Raw genomic sequence first — 23887 nt, 5'->3', positions numbered from 1 at the left:
TTGACTTTCTCTTCCCCCAAATACTGGGTTTTACCAAAATCTGTGTCTCCTGAGTTGTAATTCCTAAGACCCCAAATGAACTCTTCTTATTGCACCCTTCTGCATTTCTTTGTCGACAAGTGGTATCCAGTCAAGTAATTTCCTGCTTTGCTTTGGCATCTTTCCTATAAAAGCCTTTCCTCTAGTTCCTGACAGTGATTAGGAGCGACCAGATTTTAACTGATGTTTGCTGAAATTCTTTTTTATGGTTTGATCAAAATCTTAAAAATTCCAGCATGCCTCAGTTTATGTATTAACTTTATGTACCCAACAGAATTGAAAGCAGAGCCTGGAATGAATATTTTTACACCAATGTTCACAGCAGCATTATTCAAAATAGCAAAAGGTAGAAACAACCCAAATGCCCATCAATGGATAAATGAATAAACAAAAGTGGCATATATATCCTTTACAAGGAATGATTCTGACATGTTACTACATAGATGAATCTGGAAAACATTATGCTAAGTGAAATAGGGTGGTCATGGACAAATACTGTATTGTGGGTGGGGGAGGAAAAATAATCTTCAATAGAACTGGATTTGTGGATACTGGATTCTAGTCCTGATCATTGCCTTTGAGGTTTTATTGTTGTTCAGTCACCCAGTCGTGTCCGACTCTTTGCGATGCCATGGACTGCATGCAGCACACCAGGCCTCCCTGTCCCTCACCTTCTCCTGGAGTTTGCCCAAGTTCATGTTCACTGCATCAGTGATGCTGTCCAGCAATCTTATCCTCTGATGCCCTTTTCTCCTTCTGCCCTTGATCTTTCCCAGCATCAGGAACTTTTCTAATGAGTTGTCTGTTCGCAAGATGACAAAAATACTGGAGCTTCAGCTTTAGCATCAGTCCTTCCAGAGAATATTCAGGTTGATCTCCTTTAAGATTGATTGGTTTGATCTCCTTGCTGTCCGAGGGACTTTCAGGAGTCTTCTCCAGCACCACAGTTCAAAGGCATCAATTCTTTGGCGTTCTGCCTTCTTTACATTCCAGCTCTCACAACCGTACATGACCACTGGAAAGACCATAGCTGTGACTATACAGACCTTTGTCAGCAGAGTAATGTCTCTGCTTTTCAGTATACTGTAGGTTTGTCATTGCTTTCCTGCCAAGAGGTTTTGTTATCTACCTGCAAATTAGACTGAATCCTGAATTATTCTAGTTTTCACCAATAACTGTCACTAAACTAAGATTTCCACATTTTTTCCACTCTTGTTACCTGAAATCATAAAAACAAAAACTGCCATTTTATCAAAGCTGAAGCTGGATGACTTGAGATAAACTTCAGAGAAATTCCCACAACATCTCACATCCAGACCAACTTTGTGCTTTTTGCTCTGTGGCCCACTCAGATATTTCACTAGAACACCTGACATCAACCAGAGATAACGGGAAAATCTATCAAATTACTGCTGCCTCTACTTACTCTGAAGATGCTTCGAGCCCACCATCTAGAAATCTTGACTAACTGCTCCCTAGACTCAAAATTTTTGTTTATATTTTCTTCTAACCATTAACTTTGTTTTTCTTCTGTTTCTGTGGCAATGCCTCTTACTGAATACATGATTGCTTGTACCACATAGGTGTGACTTTGGAAGCCAACCTGCATCACTGCCTCCTGACATTAGATAGCACGCTTTAATTTAACTGACCTATTCTCAGGATAAAGAGGTTAATTCAATGAGAAATGGAGCAATGTACCAAATCATCTTCTGGGGATGTTTCAAAGGCAGGAACTTCTCAGGGAAGGTGCAAATGCAGGATAGCAGAAATGGCTCCCCAAAATGTGCCTCTTTGACATAAGGACTGTTTTTAGCTGATTGTTTAAAGAAATAGCAGACAGAGACTTCCCTGGTGATCCAGGGGACCTATGTTCCATCTCTGGTCAAGGAACTAATCCCACGTGCCTAAACTAAGAGTTTGCATGCTGCAACTAAAGATCTCGCATCCCATAACTAAAGACCCCATGCTGCAAGTAAAGATCCCACGTGCCAAAACTAAGACCGGCACAACCAAATAAGTAAATATTTTAAAAAGAAAGAAAAGGCTGGTGGTCCTTTTAAAAAATTAAAATTAGAAAAATAAAGAAACAGCAGACGCAGAAGACGTTACCCTTTGGAAATGGAAATATGTGTTTATAAAGGAAATCTTCATTTATCAGAGTATCTCCCTCTATCTGGCAGAGAAAGATGACTAAATTGCTTGAAATCTTACTGGAGAAAGAAGATACTGATTTAAACCTATAAAACAAACATTACGCCTTTTACCATGCTTTTCCTGGTGACCTCCCATAACTGGCCTCTTCTCACCACCACCCCAGTATCTTTCCTTTATCTTTACTGAAGACATTATGTAAGATGGTAGCTTGGGCCTTCTCAGTAACTCATTCTTCCTAGATATATGTTAATAAACTTCTATCTGTTTTTCTCTTGTTAATCCATCTTTTATTACAAGGAATCTCAGGCAAGAACTCAAAAAGGTAAGGGAAAAGTTATTTTCCTCCTCTTTGGTAGGATTCCATTTATACAGGATACCTACAATAGTCAAATTCATAGAGACAGGAAGTAGAAGTCTCACCAGTGGAATGATGATATCTTTGGTTCTTCTCTCAAGGGAAAAAATTCAGATGAGAGACTCAGTCTTAAGGAGCAAGAGTTTTATTGGCAAAGTGGAAGTACTCTCCCAAGAAAAGCTAAGAGCAGGCTGTCTGGAAACCAGAAGCAGCCCCACAATGGGGGTAGGTTGGTTTTTCAGAGTGGTGGAAAGTCCCTCCCTGGGTCCTGCATCATTTGACTGGCAAGTTGATTGACAGCTTTAGGTTATATAATTTTTCTCCTCGTGTGCATGCACTTACCCATAAGCACCCAAGTGAAACCCATGGGGTGTGTGTGTGTGTGTGTGTGTGTGTGTGTGTGTGTGTTGGTGGGGGGAGGGGCAAGTAGTGCAAAAGCTGCATTGCTCATTTATTATAAATATGGCATAATGAACTCCAGGTTACTTTGAGTCACCTTTTAGGTCTTGGTGGGCCTGCACCAGCCTATGCTGTCATGTTTTATCTAGCTTGGTCCTGACAAGGCTGGAAACTCAGCAGTCCTTGACTAAATAAAGGAAGCATCTCTGGGCATATTCTGATCACCAGTGTCCAGGTGGGGGATGGAAAGATGACCCCATCCAGGCTTGGGCAGGGACTCAGTCATGTCTGACTAACTACCTAACAGAATACTAGTTGCCAGGGGCTGGGAGAGGGAATTGGGAGTTACTGTTTAATGGGTTTCAATTTGGAATGATGGAGAAATTCTATAGATGGATGATGGGGATGGTTGCACAACAATATTAATGTACTTCATGCCCCTGAACTATTAATACACACTTTAAAACGGTAAATTTTGGACTTCTCTCGTGGTCCAGTGGTTAAGCCTCCATGCTTGCACTGCAAAAGGCATAGATTTTCCTGATGGCTGGTCAGGAAAGTTCCACATGCTTCATGGTGTGGACAAAAAAATTACCCAAATCAAATAAATGGTAATTTTATGTATATTTTACCACAATTTCAAACATTTAAAGAAATTTTTTTTAGAAATTAATAGATGATTTGTATAGGATTCCTGGATTTAGAGTTTTTGCCTTGCCTGCTGGTGGTTCATTAATAAAATTGAATTCTCATATCCAGCTCCAGCTCCTGCTCCAAATTTTCCTGTTTCATCATTCTCCTGGTCTTCTACCCTCTCAAAGCCTGATCATCATCCTTGGCTCTATTCATTCCCACCCTTCCCACGTTTGGACAATCACCAAATCTTGACCCTTTCAAGCTGTCAGTTGCATCTGTTCCTTCCCACAGCCAATATTGTAGCTTACTCTTTGTCATCTCATTTTCTCAACATACCTAATCTTAGCTTCCTCCACTAGATTCTAAGTGCCACTGAGATACAGGACATGTTATACATTTTCAGGATGAGTTTTAAGTCAAATAGACCTAAAATCCTAATTTGACTATTACACTCTATATTTTAGAAATTTACATACCCTCTCTGTCAACTTTTTCTTTCAGTTGAAAAAGGAGAAATAACTAAGATTATCTATTTGATAAGTATGTACAGTTGTGCCTGTTTTGGACCAAGTACTGTTTTGAGTGAAAAAGAAACATAGAGGTCCTCTGTTATGGCTTGACTATTCCACCAGGTATGGGTGTCTAACATGAAATAAGTGACTGGGGAGTTATCGGGGACTTCCCTGGTGGTCCAGTGGCTAAGACTCCATGTTCCCAGTGTAGGGTGCCCAGGTTTGATCCCTGGCTGGAGAACTAGATCCCACATATCCCAATTAAAATTTCCCGCATGTTGCAACTAAGACCTAGAGCAGCCAAGTAAAGAAATAAATTTTAAAAGAAGCAGCAGCACAGGGAACAACCTAGACTTGTGACCAATGTCTAACTGAGAGGAAGGGCTGGGCAGACTTGTAGGAGCCCTTAACCTGTGGGGTCCGGCATAATCTCCAGGTAGATCCTTGTCAAAGTTAACTTGAACTGTAGGAGACCCAGTTGGTGTCTTGAGCATTGCTTGATGGTGTGGAGAAATATCCACCCGACACACATTGCAAAGGGTAATCGGAATCCTTAATTATGTTTAGTTTTGTAAGAAATTGCCAAACTGTCTTCCAGAGTGGCTATAACATTTGCCTTTCCATCAACAATGAATGAGAGTTTCCACTTCTCATCCCATCAGCATTTGGTGTTGTCAGTGTTCTGAATTTAGGTCTCTCTAGTAAGTGTATAGTGGGATTTCCTAAAAACATAATGTTTAACATCTTTTCATATGCTTATTTGTTTTTTTACTTCTGGCCACACTACATGGAATGTGGGATCTTAATTCCCTGATCAGGGATCAAACCTGCACCCCCTGCAATGGAAGCTCAGAGTCTTAACCACAGAACTGCCGGGGAAGACCTTCTTATGTTTATTGGCCATCTGTATGTTTTCTTTGTTGTTGTTGTTTAGCCACTAAGTCATAGCCAACTCTTTTGCGACCTGGACAGTATATAGCCCACCAGGCTCCTCTGTGAAGGGACTTCCCAAGCAAGAATACGGAAGTAGGTTGCCATTTCCTTCTCCAGGGGATCTTCTTCACACAGGGATTGATCCCGTGTCTGCTGCATTGTTAGGCAGATTCTTTACCACTGAACCACCAGGGAAGCAATATTTTCTTTGGCAAGGTAGACACCTTAGGTCTTTTGCTCATTTTTAAATCAGCTTGTTAATTTTCTTGCTGAATTTTTCATTGTTTGTATATTTTGGATAAAAGTCCTTTATCATATATGTCTGGTATTTTCTCCCAGTTTGTGGCTTGACTACTTGTTCTCTATTCACACATTTTTTAACTGATGTCAAATTTTTCACCAAATGCTTAAGTGTTTGTAATGGATCTAATTTGCTATGTATTATAAATATTGATGTTTGAAACTAATATTTACACTGCTTTTTAAAAAGTATTCATTGTGGTACTTACCTGGTGGTCCAGTGGTTAAGACTCTGTGCTTCCACTACAGGGGTCACGGGTTCAATCCCTGGTCAGGGAACTAACATACTGTGCAGTGCTACCAAGAAATAAAATTTTTTAAAAAGTATTCAATGAAATTTAATACTGTAGCTAACTGATACAATAGCCATTTTAAGAAGACATGAAGTGGGAATGTAAATTGGTACAGCCACTATGGAGAACAGTATGGAGATTCCTTAACAAACTAGAAATAAAACTACCATATGAACCAGCAATCCCACTACTGAGATATACCCTAAGAAAACCACAATTCTAAAAGACATGCACACCCCAGTGTTCACTGCAGTATATTTACAAAAGCCGGGACATGGAAGCAACCTAGATGTCCACTGACGGGTGAATGGACAAAGAAGCTGTGGTTGAATATGACTCAGCCATAGAAATGAATGCATCTGAGTCAGTTCTAATGAGGTGGATGAACTTAGAGCCTATTGTACAGAGTGAAGTCAGAAAGCGAAATCGTGTATTAATGCATATATATGGAATCTAGAAAAATAGTACTGAGAAACCTATTTACAGAGAAAAAATGGAGACACAGACATAGAAAACAGACTAGTGGACACAGTGGGAGAAGGAGAGGGCAGGTCAAACTGAGAAAGTAACATTACATGTATACATGCTGATGTGTAAAATAGGTAACTAACAAGAAGCTGCTGTAAAACACAGGGAGCCCCCTGGTGCTCTGTGATGGCCTAGAGGGGTGGAATGGGGTTGGGGGAGGCTCAAGAGAGAGGGGCTGTATATATGATTATGACTGATTCACGCTGATGTACAGCAGAGACCACCAAAACATTGCAATTATCCTGCAATTAAAAAAAAAAGATGAAAAAGCTCCATATGAAGTAAGAAATTTTATATCACTCCTCCTTTATCCAGTATTTTCATTCTACTTATAAAATTTTTTCCAAATGACATATTTATGTTCACACATCTTCTAGTGATCACTTTATCATACTTCTCTCTAAATAAATCTATATGTTAAAGAAAATAATGTCATTTCCTAGGATTATAAAGCTCTAAGTGTTTCTTCTATATGACTGTTTTCAACAGTTACTGAAAGTGTGTTAGTCGCTCAGTCGTGTCCGACTCTTTGCCACCCCATGGACTGTAGCCCACCAGGCTCCTCTGTCCATGGAATTCTCCAGGCAAGAATACTGGAGAGGGTTGCTGTTCCCTTCTCCAGGGGATCTTCCCAGATCTCCCACATTGCAGTCAGATTCTTAACCATCTGAGCCACTATTAATGCACAATTGATCAAAATGGCACATACTGTAAATATTGATAAGTGATTATTAAACATGAAAGTAACATTTTATGAGAACTACATCTTTTAATAAGATATATCTTTTTAAACAGTTAGTACATATAGCTGTTTATGAATGTTGCTGATTCCCGTGTGTCCTTCCCTTGTGGGAAGGGACTTCCCTTGTGGTCCAATGGTTAAGACTCCAGGCTTCCACTGAAGGGGACATGGGTTCAGTCCCTGGTCAGGAAAGTAAGATCCTGTGCAGCAAGGCAAAAAATAAAAATAAAAAAGATGAGACACAGCATAATATCAATACTATACTTTTTTCGGCGATTCTGTGCAATTTGAAGGCTCTTAGTTCCCCAGTGACCGGGGATTGAACCTTGGCTACCACAGTGAAAGCACCAAGTCCTAACCCCTGGACCACCAGGGAATTCCTGCTATTTTTTTTCATACTTATATATGTAAGTGCTAAAAACCTCATTCATATAAACAAATAGATAGATCTGAAAGGAGTTTTGTTATAGCATTGTAACTTGATTGTATCTTCCCTGCAGGTGGCAGGGATTGAATCTGTATCCCCTGCATTGGCAGGCAGATTCTTTACCACTGAGCCCCCAGGGAAGCCCCAGAGTTTGTGTTCTTAACAACTGACTATCCTTTTCTTACAGCAGCATCCCACTTCATCATTCCACTCTCCAAGTGGAACCAATAATTAAACAAATTAATAAATTATTGGTTCCACTTGGAGAGTAAGCCTAATTCAAAGTCTTCAATAAATGTGAGGACAATCCAGGAAGTCAGTTAACTCCGTGTCATTGAGAAATATGTATGTTGGTCTTTGTCTTCAGTTCTTTGCACTAGAACTTCTAAAACCCTTGTTAATTTCCTGAGTGATAGGAGTAATAGGAGCATCTTTTGTTATAATATTTGGTTCTTAGTCCTCAGTTCCAAAAATAAGAGCTTCTTGTTTTTTCTTTTTTTGGCCATGCTGCAGTACTTGTAAGATCTCAGTTCCCCACCCAGAGATTGAACCCAGGCCACAGCAGTAAAAGCCCAGAATCCTAAGCATTAGGCCACCAGGCAACTCCTAACAAAAGCTTATAAGATCCTCCAAATCTCTAGAATGATGAGGGGTTGTCTGTCTGTTTGGTGAGTATCATTTATATACTAGCAAGGTGATTCTGGTTGGGCCTTTAGATAGCTTCAGATACAAACTGGTTGCCAGATAAACCAAATCAGGTAATTAGAAGGTTGAAACTTTTGGCCCTATCCTGACCTCCTCCCCTGGAGAAGAAAATGGCAACCCACTCCAGTATTCTTGCCTGGAAAATCCCATGGACGGAGGAGCCTGGTGGGCTACAGTCCATGGGGTAGCAAAGAGTCAGACACGACTGAGCAACTCCACTTTCTTTCTTTCTAACCTCCTTGGCTTATGATTCAGTCAAGCATCCCAATGTATCAATAACAGAACTTCACAAAACCTCTAAGTAATGGAGTTCGGAGATCTTCCAGATTGATGAAGACAGCCATGCGTCTGTATGCTGATGCACCCCAAACTCCACTGGGATAGAAGCTTCTGCACTGAAGTCCTTCTAAACCTCACCCTATGCACTTCTTCATCTGGCTATTCCTTAATAATATCCTTTGTAGTAATAAGCAAAGTATTTCTCTGAGTTCTGTGAGCGGTGATAGGAACTCTGGGAAGGTCAAGGAGGTTGAATGAAGCCTATTTTCTACGAACAAGAAACAAGGAGCACAGAAAGGACTTGCAGCTGGAGAGCCCTACAGGGTCCTGCTCTCATTCACCACTACTTGTGACTGATGCCTAAATTGGGAAGTCATGAGGGACTGAGCCCTTGACCTGTGCAGTATGTGCTAACTCTAAGTAATTAGTGTCAGGACTGCAATTAAATTGTAGGACACATAGTGTACAAAGAGATGAAAAATTGATTGGTTTGTGGGGGAACCGCTAACGCTTGGTGTCAGATGTGTTGCAAGCAGTCAGTTTATTTATTTTTATAATTTTTATTTATTTTTGGCTGTGCTGGTACTTCGTTTCTTCGAGGGCTTTTCTCTGGTTGTGGTGAGTGGGGGCTACTCTCTCGTTGTGGTGCACAGGCTTCTCGTTGCAGTGACTTCCCTTGTTGTGGAGCATGGGCCCTAGGGCACACGGGCTTCAGTGTCTGTGGCACATATGGGCGCGGTAGTTGCAGCCTCCTGGTTCTAGAGCACAGGCTCAATAGTCGTGGCACATGGGCTTCATCGCTCTGCAGCATGTGGTATCTTCCCGGATCAGGAATTGTTTTATTCACTCAATTTGTTGAAAAATAATTGATACACATCACTGTGTAAGTTTAAGGCATATAGTAGAATGGTTTGACTTATGTTTATTGTGAAACGATTGACAGGTTCTACTAACACCTGATAATTCTTTTAATTTTTTTTCCCAAACTTTAAAATTTTTATTTTGTATTGGGATATAGCCAGTTAACAATGTTGTGGTAGTTTCAGGCGAACTGCAAAGGGGCTCAGCCATACATATACATGTATCTATTTTTCCCCAAACCTAATAATTCTTAAATCTCAATTCATACTTCATCTGATTCAGTACCTTGAAGTCATAACCAAGGAAACAGGGATAGCTTTGTCTAACACTTTTGACTATAACAACCTACCGGTAGTATCGGATTTTTATTCTTGGGTACTTTAGTCAATGGCTTATTTTGTTACTTTAGAATTGTGGTGGTTGTTTTTGTAGTTTGTTTTGAACAATAAAATCTTCAAAATATTAATTTATGTTTAGTTACATTTGGCAATTTTTTAAATTATTTATTCATAAATGATACGTTTATCAAACACCTTCCACATGCCAGACTTTTTTTTCTTTTTTAAGTAATTGATGGAAACACAAAGGCCCCAGAGTAACCAAAGCAATTTTTAAAAGAAAGAATGAAGTTGGAAGACCTAACCTACTTGATTTCAAAACCTACTATAAAGCTGCAGTAATCAAGGTAGTTTGGTTTTGGCGAAAAGATAGATCAATGGAACACAGTAGAGTTCAAAAGTAAATTTATACATGATGGGTCAGTTGATTTTTGAGAAAGATGCTAAAGCAATTCAACAGGGAAACAAGTCTTTCCAACAAATGATGCTGAAAGAGACACAGATGTATAGAATGGACTTTTGGACTCTGAGGGAGAGGGAGAGGGTGGGATGATTTGGGAGAATGGCATTGAAACATGTATACTATCATGTAAGAAACGAACTGCCAGTCTATGTTCAATACAGGATACGGGATGCTTGGGGCTGGTGCATGGGGATGATCCAGAGAGATGATATGGGGTGGGAGGTGGGAGGGGGATTCAGGATTGAGAGCTTGTATACACCCGTGGTGGATTCATGTCAATGTATGGCAAAACCAATACTGTATTGTAAAGTAAAATAAAGTAAAAATAAAATTTTAAAAAAAATTAAAAAACAAACAAATGATGCTGGATCAATTAAATAGCCATGTAAAAAAAAAAGAAAATCAACTCTACCTTACGCCATAGGCAAAAATTAACTCAAAATGGATCACAAACCTAAGTATCAATTCTCAAATTATAAAACTTTTAGGAAACATAAGAGAGTCATTTCAGTCTTAAAGATAGAAGTGCTTAGAACAAAAAAAGCACAAATCATCAGCAAAACAAAAATTTGGTAACTTGGACTTCATTAAGATAAAAAAGTATTTGAAAGACACCATTAGCAAAATTAAAAGGCAGGAAACAGACTGAAAATCCTTGCAACGCATGTTTCAAAGGATTTCTATCCAGACCATGTAAAACAAAAATCTTCCAACTTAATAAGACAACCACCCACATAAATAAATGGGCAAAAGATTTGAAGCTAACTTCACAACAGAAGGTATATGAATGCTGGTAAGTACCTGAAATGATGTTCAACATCATCAGTCATAAGAGAAGTGTAAATTAAACCCACAGTGAGATACTACTGCACACCCTTTAGAATGACTAAAATTAAAGAAAAAAAAATCCTCATACTAAGTGTTGATGAGTTTATGGGGCAACTGGAACTCTCAGACTTTGCTGCTGTGAATGTAAAATATTAGTCACCTTGCAAAACAGTTTGGCTGTTTCTGAAAAAGTTAAACATATACCTATCATATGACTCAGTCAGTCTTACATCTAGGTATTCACCAAGAGAAAAACATCTACACAAAGACTAGTACACAAATGTTCATAGTCATAGTGACTTTATTTGTAATAGACAAAAATTAGAAATCCACATGCCCACCAGCAGATAACTGAGTAAACAAATAGTAGGAATTCCATACCACGGAATACTACACAGTAAAAAAATAAAACAAGCACACATACAACTGATACAAGCAATAAGGATGAACATGAAAATTATTTCGAGTCAAAGAAGCCAGGTAAAAAGGGAACCTAGTATATGATTGTATTTATTATAATTCAAGAAAATGCAAACTAATCTATATTGACAGGTGATTGCTAGGGATGGAGATGGAGGGAGAGACTGGATTACAAAAGGACACAAGAGAACTTTTGGGGTGATGTATGATTTTTACCTTGATTGTGATGATGGTTTAATGGGTACTGAGATAGACCTAAGGGTCCCTCTCAAAGTTCTAACCCTTGAAATTAGAATTTGAAGCCCTAGTCCCCAAAGATGATGGTATTAGAAGGTGGAGCCTTTGAGAAGTACTTAAATCATGAGGGAGGAGCCCTCACAAATGGGGGTTGGTGCTCTTAGAAATCTCAGAGAACTTCCACATCACTTCAATCTTGTGATTACATAGCTAGAAGGGGCCAACCATGAAGCAGGAAGAGAGTTTCCCCTTGGCCTTAGACTCTCCAGAACTCCAGAACTGTAAAAAATAAATTTTTGTTGTTAATAAGTTACTCAGTCTGTGATTTTTTTTATAGCCTGCAAAGACTAAGACAATAAGTGTACATGTATCAAAATGAAGCAAACCAAACTTCCCAGCTTTATCTATGTGCAGTGTAGTATTCCTAAGTTAAATATAACTTTTTAAATGGGGGTAATAGTTATACATTCAGGCTGTTTTAGGGATTCATTGAATATGTCAAGCACTTTATCCTAATACCTGATTTGATATTAATACTTAGTTTGATGCCACTGAAACTTTGACATCAAACTTCAATCTCTCTACTAAGCTTTACACTCAAAGTCTAGAGGTAAATGAATTTTTTAAAGATTTAAGCATTTAGTAGGATTTGGCAATTAATGTCACTGAGTAAACTTAATAAACTTATTATCAAGGCAAAAAAAATACACATAAAGGAAAAACTGGGTTCAAAATTTTTTTCATGCTATTTTTAACAGTAATTCAAGGAACTCCCTGGTGGTCCAGTGGCTGACTCTGTGCTCCCAATACAGGGGGGTTAGGTTTGATCCCTGGTAAGGGAACTAGTTCCCACGTGCCACAACTAAGACTCTATGCAGCCAAACAAATAAAAATAAATATTTTTTTAAAAAACAGTAATTCATTAAAATTTAGGATCATCTATTTTCCTTGGGAAGTAAGTCTATACTAATGAAAAACAAGATCTACTAAGAAGTTAAAAACCACTTCTAAAAGCTTTAGTTCTCCAGTATAAATAAAGGAACTAGACAGGATGATCACTTACATACTGTTCAGCTCTAAATATTAATCACTATAATCATTCATTTCTCATTCATCTTTCCTTGCATTGTCATACCACTATCTCCTACTGGTTCAACTTCATCCAAATGTGGATTTTTCCCAAAGTTTCTGTCTTATCTTTTTCCCCTCCTCTGTGTCTAAGCCACTGAACTTAAGATCTCCAATTAAGTCAGACAGAGAAGGAAAAATATGTGACATCCCTTATATATGGAATCTAAAAAGAAATACAAATGAACTTAGGAAACAGACTCACAGAGAACCAACTTAAGCTTGGGGTGGCGGTAAGAATAGGGGGTAGGAACAGTTAGGGAGCTTGGCATGGACATATACACACTGCTACATTTAAGATGGATAACCACTAAGGATCTATATTATAGCACAAGGAACTCGGCTCAATGTTCTGTGGCAGCCCGGATGGGAGGGGAGTTTGGGGGAGAGTGGATACGTGTATATGTATGGCTGAGTCCCTTCAATGTTCACCTGAAAGGAGACAGTTTTAATAGTCTATATTCCGATAATAAAAAGTTTAAATACTTTAAAAAAAAAAAAAACTCCACCTTCAAACTTCCTACTTCAAGTTTCTAGGCAAGACTAAATGATTAAAGTGTCACAATGAGAAATCAAATAGGATGGAGAATGGAAAATGTCCTTGGATTTTGGCAATTAGGATAACACTGAGCATCCAAGGTTTTGAGTAAGGAGTGCGGCACTTTTCGAAGGATGATTCTGGCAACACTGTTAAGAATGAACTGGAACCTGAGACTATTTGGCATATTAGCATCGAAGGTGACTTTGGAGTCATAGCTGTAACCTTGGGTTTAAATGCCATTAAATTCCTAATGTTTCATCTCGGGATTCCAGGCACTTATGTGGTCCAATTCCTATCCAGCCGTTACTCCCCCCATAAGTGTATTTCCTGCCCTCGGTCGGCCAGACTACCCCCTACTGAGCTTGATCTTCCTTGCTTCTATGGATACTCAGGCTACTGATTATAAAACTGCCCAGTTCATGAATACTTGCACAAATTTTACTGCCTTTTTTCGCCTTCTCTTAGCTCCCAAACACCATAAATCTTCTCTAGGTTAACAGTAGCTTTTGAAAGATGAGATTCTGACTCATTTTCACACCCAGCAGCTTCTTCCACCTCTTCCTCCCCCAGTCAGAGTGCATCGGCAGAATGGAAGTACTCAAATAGAAGTCACGTAACAAAACGGCGCTACAGGTACAGCAGCTCTTTTAAAGCAAAAATGCCTTTTTTAACAGTCCACTAAAATGTTATCTCGACCTTACTGTTGAATAAATTTAGGTTCCAATAATAAGACCTCCGGCCAGACACTACAGCCTGGCGGACGACTTTGCGTCGGTATCACATGAATGAATGCGGTCCTATCGGAGAATACGAAAACTGTGAACCCAAGAGACTCCACAGGAATCAAGTCACGAATTTGCAAGCACACAGCCCTCCGAACGCCTTCCCGCTCAGCTTCCGAAAGGAGAAACCCGGGCCGCAGTCCAACATACAGATCAAACGGACAAACCCCTCCCCTGGCCACCAAATCCCCAGTGTTTAAGTCTCCTAAGAGGTGGGCAGTAGAGGCCAGCGCCGCGACCGCAGTGTGCGCCGAACTCGCGGAACTAGGAAGAGGAATCTCGAGCCCACCTGGGCGTCTCTGATTGGCCGTCGGCTAAGCTTGGAATTCTGGGGCGTGTTGCGTCATATCCGCCGGGGGCCGCCATCTTGCTCCCAGGGGCAGTTGGCGGAAGAGAGCGCGCTCCCAGGCCGCCGGCTCGGTGTCTGCTTGGAGTTCTCGAGGCCCGCGATTCGGCGTCTGCTCTCGACCAGGGGTCCGTCTCTTACGTTCCGGTTGCCCTCCCTCACCCAGCTGAGGGACAGCGAGGCGGCCCCCTCTTCGACGGCGTTCCATGGAGTAGGGTCCCGGACCGTTGTCCCGAAGAGCGAGATCGAGCTTGGCCGCCTCCCCCTCCCTTCTCCCTCCCTTCTTCCTTCCGCCGCAACATGGCTAACAACAGCCCCGCGCTGACAGGCAACTCGCAGCCGCAGCACCAGGCGGCAGCGGCCGCAGCCCAGCAGCAGCAGCAGTGCGGCAGCGGCGGCACCACCAAGCCGGCAGTCTCGGGCAAGCAGGGCAATGTGCTGCCGCTGTGGGGCAACGAAAAGACTATGAACCTCAACCCCATGATCTTGACCAATATCCTGTCGTCGCCTTACTTTAAAGTGCAGCTGTACGAGCTCAAGACCTACCACGAGGTGGTGGACGAGATCTACTTTAAGGTACGAAGCGACTAGACTTGGCGGGGTGGGGGGGATGTTAAGTTCCGAGGAAGGGGTATGGAGGAAACGGGCGGAGGCGGCCCTCGAGGTCTGATGATCTGTAGCTGAGGAAAGGTTGAACGGAGGGGGAGCTGTGGCTTGTAGTTCGCCAGGGAGGGGTCAAACTGGGGCCGCCCTCTCATTTCCTTTTCAGATTTTTAGGGCCGGGAGAGCCCGCCGCCATTGATCTCTCTCTTCCCCCAACCTCCTGCCCGCCCCTGGGGGGAGTTGGGACGGGAGGACTGGGGGAGAGGAGAAACGAGTAACTGAAGCCTCTCCAGTTTACAGTTTAAATTTCTTTCTTTTGACGTGGATCTGCTCAGCGCCAACTTGTTGGTGCTTCTCCCCCTCACCCCGGGCCAGTTCGTGTATTGACTTCATTGTTGGCCTCGTGTTGTTGGTATTCACTATCCGATCCGGACAGGGAAGTGGTCAGTGTGTGTGTCGGGTGGAGTGGGAGGGTCGAGGGTGGAGAGGTGCAAGTGGAAAAGATGTACCGAAGGCCTGGAAATTTTAGCAGCAGGAGGTCAGGAGTGAGTGGTTTCAGTCACCTGTGCGTTGGGCTTATTTAGAATTATCTGGGCCCTGGGCTTCTGCGGCAGGGTCGGTGCTGGCTTGGCTGTGCTGGGGAGCTCACCTGGCGCCTCCTCACTGCACTCTTGTCTCAGTTCTTGTTTCGTTAGCAGGATTGACTCAGTCTTGCAGCGAGGCTCGGAGCAGCCCAGGGTCGCAGGTAGAGGTATGCATTATTAATCATGCTCAATCGCCATAAATGCATTTCCCTGGTTAAATGAACGGCTACTTAGATTTTTTTTTTTTTTTTTTGACCATTGGTTTTGGTCTTTTCCTCACGAATTTGGTAGGCTTTCTCCATTTACCTAAAAATTATGTAGTTTTTAAAAATTATCTTCCAGGCCTCCTAGGATAAACTTATACTATTAAAGAATATCAGTTAATCTTAAAGGTCTTTAAATACGTAAACTAAGACATCTGACATAATACGTTTTGTCTGTATTAACTCCTAAAAACCACTTGACAGACACATAAAGTTATCTTCCCTGACCTGAACATATCTGTAGAGGTGATAAGAGAGGAAATTTTCTTTATTTGCCTTCAGGTTACGTTTTGTCCACCTTTTCCCCTAATAAGTGAATAGCTTATTAAAGGATTTTGAGATACCAGTTGGTTTTGATAGGAGATCTTATTTTGAGAATATAATTCAACTTTGGGTATAGAAAGTAAACTGAAATTTCTGTGTACTCTTAATATTGTAAGTAATTGTAATACTGTGAACTAGATTTTTTTTTTTAAGGTAAGGCCTTTTTCAGTGTGGATACAATGTGGTGAATATTTAACCCTTATTCAGTTGAGATCTGGTTCCTGCTCTTTGTGGCAGGTTCTGTTTAATAACCTAGGCAAATGTTAATAGGATTGAGGGAAAAGCTTGCTTTCACATTTTACATACTGTGTCTTGAAACACTGAAGATTCTACTACAATTTATTTAAATTTAGTTATAAAATTGAAGACTCGGGTTTTGTTATCCAGATCAAATAATCGTTGAAATATATGGGCTTCCTATTTTGTAAGTCTATTTTGTATGGCATCCACCCCTTTGGTTAGCCTTTAAGGAATTGAAACATCTCTTCACAGCAAGGTGGGGGAAGGAAATAAAACTCTAAAGCAGTGCAGCTTAGTCCACTGAGCAGAATAGTGTAGTGTTTACATTTAAATGCATGCTTTTCTGTCTGAGGCATTGACAAGAACTATTTCATGTAATAATGGATGGGTGGAAGTAAAATTTCAGAAATACGAGTAAAAGAACAGGATTTCAAAACCATTTGGTTTTGTTTCAAGTTAAGAAACTAATACGGATCTTATTTTTTCAAAACACCTTTGTTATATCTGTTGTACAGCTAATCTTTCTTTGCTGTTTTTAGGTGAAATATATTGTTTTTATAGGGTGCCCCACTTTAGCAAAGATCTGTATCTTTGAATATACTTGACAATGCAAGTTATACTTACTGTTTTTGACCCAGTTTATATTTGGGGGGAAAATTGAATTGGTTCATATAATCAGGCTGAAAATATACAGTAACTAGAATAATCTATGTGTAGGTATGGCCTTTGTAATTTCATCTTTAGTCAGAAATGAACATAATGCTTGATCATGGTTTTAAAAAAATGTGTAAATATCAAGTTTGATGATTTTGCTTCAGAAGTAATTTGTTACTACTTTAGCACACTTTGTTTTTTCTTTATTTTATAATGTGGAATTTTAAATCACCACAAAATTGAAATATTAAGGGTATTTTAAAGTTTTTTTTTTTAATAAATACTTAAACTTTGTTAATACTTTCTGCTTTAAGTTGGGGCTTTAAATCCATTTTAAAATGAGGATTTTTATTTTTTAAGTATTTCATAATACAAAATTGATTATCAATTTTTAAGTGTGTAAGACTAGAAATTTCATATCTCCACCTGTATCTGCTCCCTACAAAGCTAGTTTAATGGGATTTCTGCTGTGTAAAGTTGTTGAGGTTTTGTTAAACCCTAGGTTGCTTTATTGGTGCTATTTGAAATATCTAAGCAGTTTTCAGAGATGGTTTACATACTTTAAAATGTATGTAAACAAAATATATACATCATGTCAAAATGCCCAACTTCCAAACTTTTGGAAGAGCTGCTCTGTTATGGATTGGGGTTTACTTGAATCATTTTTTAAACATTCAAAGCATGAATGTTTGTTGTGTTTCTCTTTTCTATTTTCAGGTCACGCATGTTGAACCATGGGAGAAAGGAAGCAGGAAAACAGCTGGCCAAACAGGGATGTGCGGAGGGGTAAGTAGAAGTACGTGCATTTTTCAGTTTTTCTGTGTCTAATAACTAAGTTTATGTTTGGAAAACTAAAAGTTTGTCAATTACATACCAAGTTACAGTTAGTTTATGTTTTTAAAAATCTAAAGTGTTCCCTGGGGTTAGAAAAGCTTTTTTTTTTAATGGTCTGTTCTCAGTTCTGGATTGTATCTTGTATTAATAGCTAATAGGATTAATCAGTTGGTATTAAGTATCTCTGTTAATTACTTTACCACTGTCTTAATTCGTTCCCTTAAAGGTTCGAGGTGTTGGAACAGGAGGAATTGTTTCTACAGCTTTTTGCCTGTTATACAAATTATTTACTCTGAAATTAACTCGCAAGCAAGTGATGGGTCTTATAACACACACAGACTCTCCATATATTAGAGCCCTTGGATTTATGTATATAAGGTGAGCATATGTTTCTCTACATTTTCAATAAATATCTTATTTTAATTGACCTAAGCTTAATCAGTCTTTTGTGATTCTAGGTACACACAGCCCCCTACAGATCTGTGGGACTGGTTTGAATCCTTCCTTGATGATGAAGAGGTATGTCAACAAGGGTAATAATTAATTTTCTTCTGATTATCCTTTTAAAATATTTTTTATTTATTGATGATTTAACATCTTCCAGAATTTTCTGTACCTAAATTTATTCACTCACATACTTTTGGAATTAATGTCCTGTTACTAAAATTAGGGTGGATTTTATATGTCTTAGGTTAAATTTTTTAACTCTTGTTTTCAAATTTTTAAATTGTTTAGATTTATTTTGCTAACTATTGAGTTTTCTCTTCCTAGTTGTGTTCTGTGTATTGATCTTGACTTGTACAGTTGATAGTGACTTTTTAGTTGGCCATGCTCAAGATTGAGGTGGTAAGACGTGCACATAGAAATAGTAATTATTGCTTTTTTTATATATATATTCTGGGACTTTTCGGATTTTTACCCTATAATTTCCTCCAAATAGGAATATTTCCATTTGTATAAAAATGCAGAATTTTAGAGCTGAGTGGAATTTAAATAGGGTGAGGGTTTAGATAACTTGTTCAAGGTGATCAGATTATTTCAGTCCCAGCTTTCTAACTCTTACTATACATGTTTACAGAAAGAAACCTCTCTTTAGTAGTTTAGATTTTTTTTTTTTAATGTAAAACTTAGTATTCAAGCTTAAGGTTGAACTTGTTACATATGTTCAGAAAGTACTTTGGAATACATTACTGTGTCAGATTTAAATCATACATGTATTAAAGTCCAAGATCACAGAAGGATCTTAATAATGATCACTGTTGTCCATACATCTGTCCCCACCGTTACACTTTAAGGTTCATAAAGAAAACTGAGTGGTGTTTTAGTAGCCCTATTTAAAATGTATCCAAAGAATTGGTTGTATTAAAGGATAGTCCTAATGGAAATCTTTCTGGTGTATTTTTATTACTACACGCACAACTAAATAAATCTCACTCATATAGACATGGAAAATTTTTCTCTGTACTTTTTTTTTTCTTTTGTAAAAAGTCTATTTACAGTCTGTTTATTATCTCGGAAGAGGCCAAAAGTGTGTTAGATGATAAATCACAATCGTTTTTTCTTTTTAGATAAGATTTTTCAGGCTAGGGTGCTTCTCCTTTCTATATTTAAAAAGCATGTCCCACTTCATAAATTGATATTAGGTTTGTTTCTGAATGCTTCTGTTTAATCTGTTTTTTATTGTATTTACAAACCTGAGGCTTTCTATTTAAGCTAACTTATTGTTTTCTTCCTTAGATATCTGCAGCGATTATATTTGGAAATACTGTATATCTGAACACTTAAATGTGTGTGAGTGCAAGCAGTTTTACCTTTAGCTCTTGTTTTCCTGTTTAGATAACAAATCTCACTTTCCTTGTGTGCTTGCACTATAGGTTTGGGACTGACAATAGCTGACTAACATGTCCTGAGCTGTGAGAGGGCATAGCAAGAAGGCCTTCATGCGGTAATGACCCTTTTCAGAGACAATGGTCATCATGGATTATGCGTTTCCAATTATTTGTTTATTTATTTATTTTCTACGTAACTCTAAATTAGAAACCTCACTGCTTCATGGCAGTTGGTTTGCTATTGCTTCCAGTTTTATTAGGGCTTCATTTTATATTAGAGCTGTTAAAAGATAATCTTTAGACAGGAACTATTTAAAGTAGTTCATATGTAGCTAGGTTACGCCGCTAGGAACCATGTATGCAAACGTGTCCACAGAAATAAAATGTATAGTTAGTAGGTATGTGGAATGTAAATTTGATTGTTCCAAATAGTCTAGTAATGTAAGGGGGTGTTCCATATTCTTTTTTAACTGAGAGAGGTCACTTCTCTTTCTGTCCATGAGGTTGCAGGGTTTGTTCTCACCTGCATGCACACACTGAGCCCAGATATTTCTGTGTATCATTCATTACCAGATTAGAAAGGTACACAAACTGAAATTTTTCTGTTAGAATTTTTTTGTATTTGAGATTCCAAAGATGGTTATATTTTTTATAGTATTCTTACATTTATTGAGATAAATTTTTTGACGGCCAGGATATCTTTTGTGTTTCTGTAGGACCTAGATGTGAAGGCTGGTGGAGGCTGCGTAATGACCATTGGTGAAATGCTGCGATCTTTTCTCACAAAACTGGAGTGGTTTTCTACTTTGTTTCCGAGAATTCCGGTTCCGGTTCAGAAAAATATTGATCAACAGATTAAAACCAGGCCAAGGAAAATCAAGAAGGACGGAAAGGAAGGCACTGAGGAAATAGACAGACATGCTGAGCGCAGACGCTCAAGGTAATGTAACCCTTGAGTTACTGCAGCTTTAAAATGTGCTTTATGCAAAAGTTCTTGGAAATTAGTATCACATTCTTATATATAATTTGTCATCTTTCCCCCATTTTCTACCCTTAAGGGCATCTTCAACAAATTATGCATCTGTAAATGAGAACAGGCAAATATTTTGCTTAAATTATTCTTGATGTGTAACGCTTATGTTTTATTCAAGTTTTTTTCTCCCCTTCCTCTTTTTTCCTGAATATTAGGTCTCCAAGGAGATCACTGAGTCCACGAAGGTCCCCGAGAAGATCCAGAAGTAGAAGCCATCATCGAGAAGGCCATGGGTCTTCTAGTTTTGACCGAGAATTAGAAAGAGAGAAAGAACGCCAGCGACTAGAGCGTGAAGCCAAAGAAAGGGAGAAAGAAAGGCGAAGATCCCGGAGTATTGATCGGGGGCTAGAACGCAGACATAGCAGGAGCAGGGAAAGACATAGAAGCCGTAGTCGGAGTCGTGATAGGAAAGGGGATAGAAGGGACAGGGATCGGGAAAGAGAGAAAGAAAACGAGAGAGGTAGAAGACGAGACCGTGACTATGATAAGGAAAGAGGTAATGACCGAGAGAAGGAGCGATCACGAGAACGGTCCAAGGAGCGGAGAAGTAGGGGTGAGGTAGAAGAAAAGAAACATAAAGAAGACAAAGATGACAGGCGACACAGAGATGACAAAAAAGATTCCAAGAAAGACAGAAAACATAGTAGAAGTAGAAGCAGAGAAAGAAAACATAGAAGTAGGAGTAGAAGTAGAAACGCAGGGAAACGAAGTAGAAGCAGGAGCAAAGAGAAATCAAGTAAACATAAAAATGACAGTAAAGAAAAATCAAACAAACGAAGTAGAAGCGGCAGTCAAGGAAGAACTGACAGTGTTGAGAAAAGAAAACGAGAACATAGCCCCAGCAAAGAAAAATCTAGGAAGCGCAGCGGAAGCAAAGAACGTTCCCACAAACGAGATCACAGCGATAGCAAGGACCAGTCTGACAAACGTGATCGCCGAAGGAGCCAAAGCATAGAAACAGAGAGCCAAGAAAAACAGCATAAAGACAAGGAGGAGACTGTGTGACAGTTTTTTTGTAAAAGTGGATCACATTGAATCCTATAAACGTTGGATTAAATCTGCTTTTTCTTTTTCCTCCCAAGTTGAGGTTGTGCAGTAGTTACGCACTCTTCAAGCTCCCTGTAGGCTGCATTTTCATTTCCTCTTTTGTGTAGGGAAGTGCCTTTGTAATCCCATTTATTGCATTGATGTCTTCACCCAATTGTTGAGTTTGATACATGATGCACAGATTGTTCTTGCATTTTATTGTTCAACTGTTTTTGAGATGTACAGTCTGTACATATGTCCTGAAAATGTTTTAATTCCTTTGGCATGGTTGCCATGTTGGTTAAATTTGTATAAGGCAATAAACTGCCACTAATTCTATTTTTGTTTTGTAGGTGTGGGATTATGGTTTGTGTACTGAAGTTAGCATGGCTGTGCTTTTCGTAATAGAATGCTAAAGACTTTGAAAATGGATCTAGGATGTCTATTATAGGAGAACTACATGCTTTCAGTGTACATGAAGGCAGCAGCTTTAGGATTAACATTCTTGCCCACTGTATATTGTCTTGGAAGGCTCTTGTTAATATGTTAAACCTAATAGTCTCTACAGTTAACTTTAGAGAGAATTTATGAGAAGTTAGTTTCTGATGCAGAGGTTTCAATTAGGCTGTGATTTGATCAAAAGTCCTTTTAGCATTCTACCTCAAAGGGACACTGTTAGTATGCCTAAAATTAATTCACTTAGTTTTCCTTTTTTATTTGAAGAAAATACATGACATGTAATCTTTTTCTTGAATTTTTCAGATTTTAAAGTACTATATTAAAGGAGAGATTAATGTTTAAAGCCTAGCATTCTTGCAGCAACCCTATACTAACGTGAGATTGGGAGAGGGTGGGGCAGGTGAGTAGAGAAATGGGTATAAGCCTCAAGCTTCCAAAGTTTTTATAAATGGAAAATACTTAAATTATGAAACAGCTTGATATAGTGTCCTTTTTTTAAATTCAAAACTTTTTTTATTGAAAATGAAGATTGCTGTTTGAGTTTTTAAACTTAATCTACAAGAGAGAAGTATTAAAAGTAATGCTTTGCTGCATTATTTAAGATTATCAGCAAATTATTTGATAGATTGTTCTTATGACTTGTATTCTGATTACAGAGAACGATCATGAGTGTGGAATAAATTACTGGATTAAATCCTTTATCCTGGGTGTTGGCTTCCCCCTTTTGTTAATTTAAGTATTTTTTATTGTGGAAATAGATACAATGTTAGTAGAGTCATACTTTGAGCAGAAGGATATCTTAGCGCCCAAATGACAAGTAAATTTTAAATGTGTAGATGGAATTAGACATACATGATGGCCAGCAATGTTTGCTAGAGTTCTTAATAACAGTTCCCTTTATCCTTGGGTGTTACTGCATCAATAGGTTGTTTTTTGGTTTGAATAATTAGTTTCACATCCGAGGTCCTTATTGCAGGACTTTACAATTAGGTTATATATTAGAATCATTTAAAATTTGGACTTGAAAGAGCTTTTAAAAATAACTCTTCCAATTCTTATAACAGAGGCCCAAAGTTCAGTCATTGACAGGACTATAAGGGAGTCTTCTGACAGAATTAACTGACCATATTAACATTTGTTTCTCTCACTTCATATTGGCCAGTGAGATGGGCACTCAGATGCCACCTTGCAAAAAAACCCATTAAATGGGACAAAGGAGTACATTTGGCAGAGTTCTTCATATGTGGGCTTAACTAACATTTGTACTTACTTAACTTCAGAAAAATCTCATTAAATGAAGGAATTCTAAGAAAATACTCTTTCTTTTAAGAGTAGAATATTCAATGATCTTTTAAGCTGAGTGTCAAGTGAATGAACACTAGATAGGTAGAAATTAGAAAACTTCCTGAATGATGAAAGCCAATAGATTTAACAAATATTTAGCATACCTAAATGGATGGTGCTACTCCTTTGAATATAGTTAATTTGGTGGTGTATTTTGGCAAAACATGGGAAGAATTTATTACAAATAGAAGTGAAAGTATCACTGCATTTAGTTTCCTGTCATTTTACTTTTGAGCATTTTGATATATAGGAGAACATGTAAATAATACTAATTAATGCCAGACATACGCATGACTTAATTTGGAGAATAGCTTTCAAAAAGGCTGAAAACAAGCGGCTCTGAAAGACATCTCAGGATTGTTTCTTGCAATTTTTGAGAAAACTTATTAAAAGCTTTTGATAGAGCTTAATATAATTAGCAGCCTCCATGCAGTTTCCTCAATTT

General features: G+C 38.8%; 1 protein-coding gene across 1 annotated transcript; it reads left to right on the top strand.

The window, feature by feature from the left end:
* The first annotated feature begins 14304 nt into the window (after positions 1-14304).
* On the top strand, positions 14305-23887 carry PRPF38B (pre-mRNA processing factor 38B). Its single transcript, XM_068963516.1, has 6 exons — positions 14305-14825; positions 17635-17703; positions 17978-18129; positions 18210-18270; positions 20297-20520; positions 20769-23887. The coding sequence occupies exons 1-6, from the start codon at positions 14550-14552 to the stop codon at positions 21616-21618; spliced, it is 1632 nt and encodes a 543-aa protein (XP_068819617.1). The 5' UTR covers positions 14305-14549; the 3' UTR covers positions 21619-23887.

The sequence above is a fragment of the Capricornis sumatraensis genome, chromosome 2 (genome assembly GCF_032405125.1).
Source record: "Capricornis sumatraensis isolate serow.1 chromosome 2, serow.2, whole genome shotgun sequence".
NCBI lineage: Eukaryota > Metazoa > Chordata > Mammalia > Artiodactyla > Bovidae > Capricornis > Capricornis sumatraensis.
This window is presented reverse-complemented; position numbering and strand designations above follow the sequence as displayed.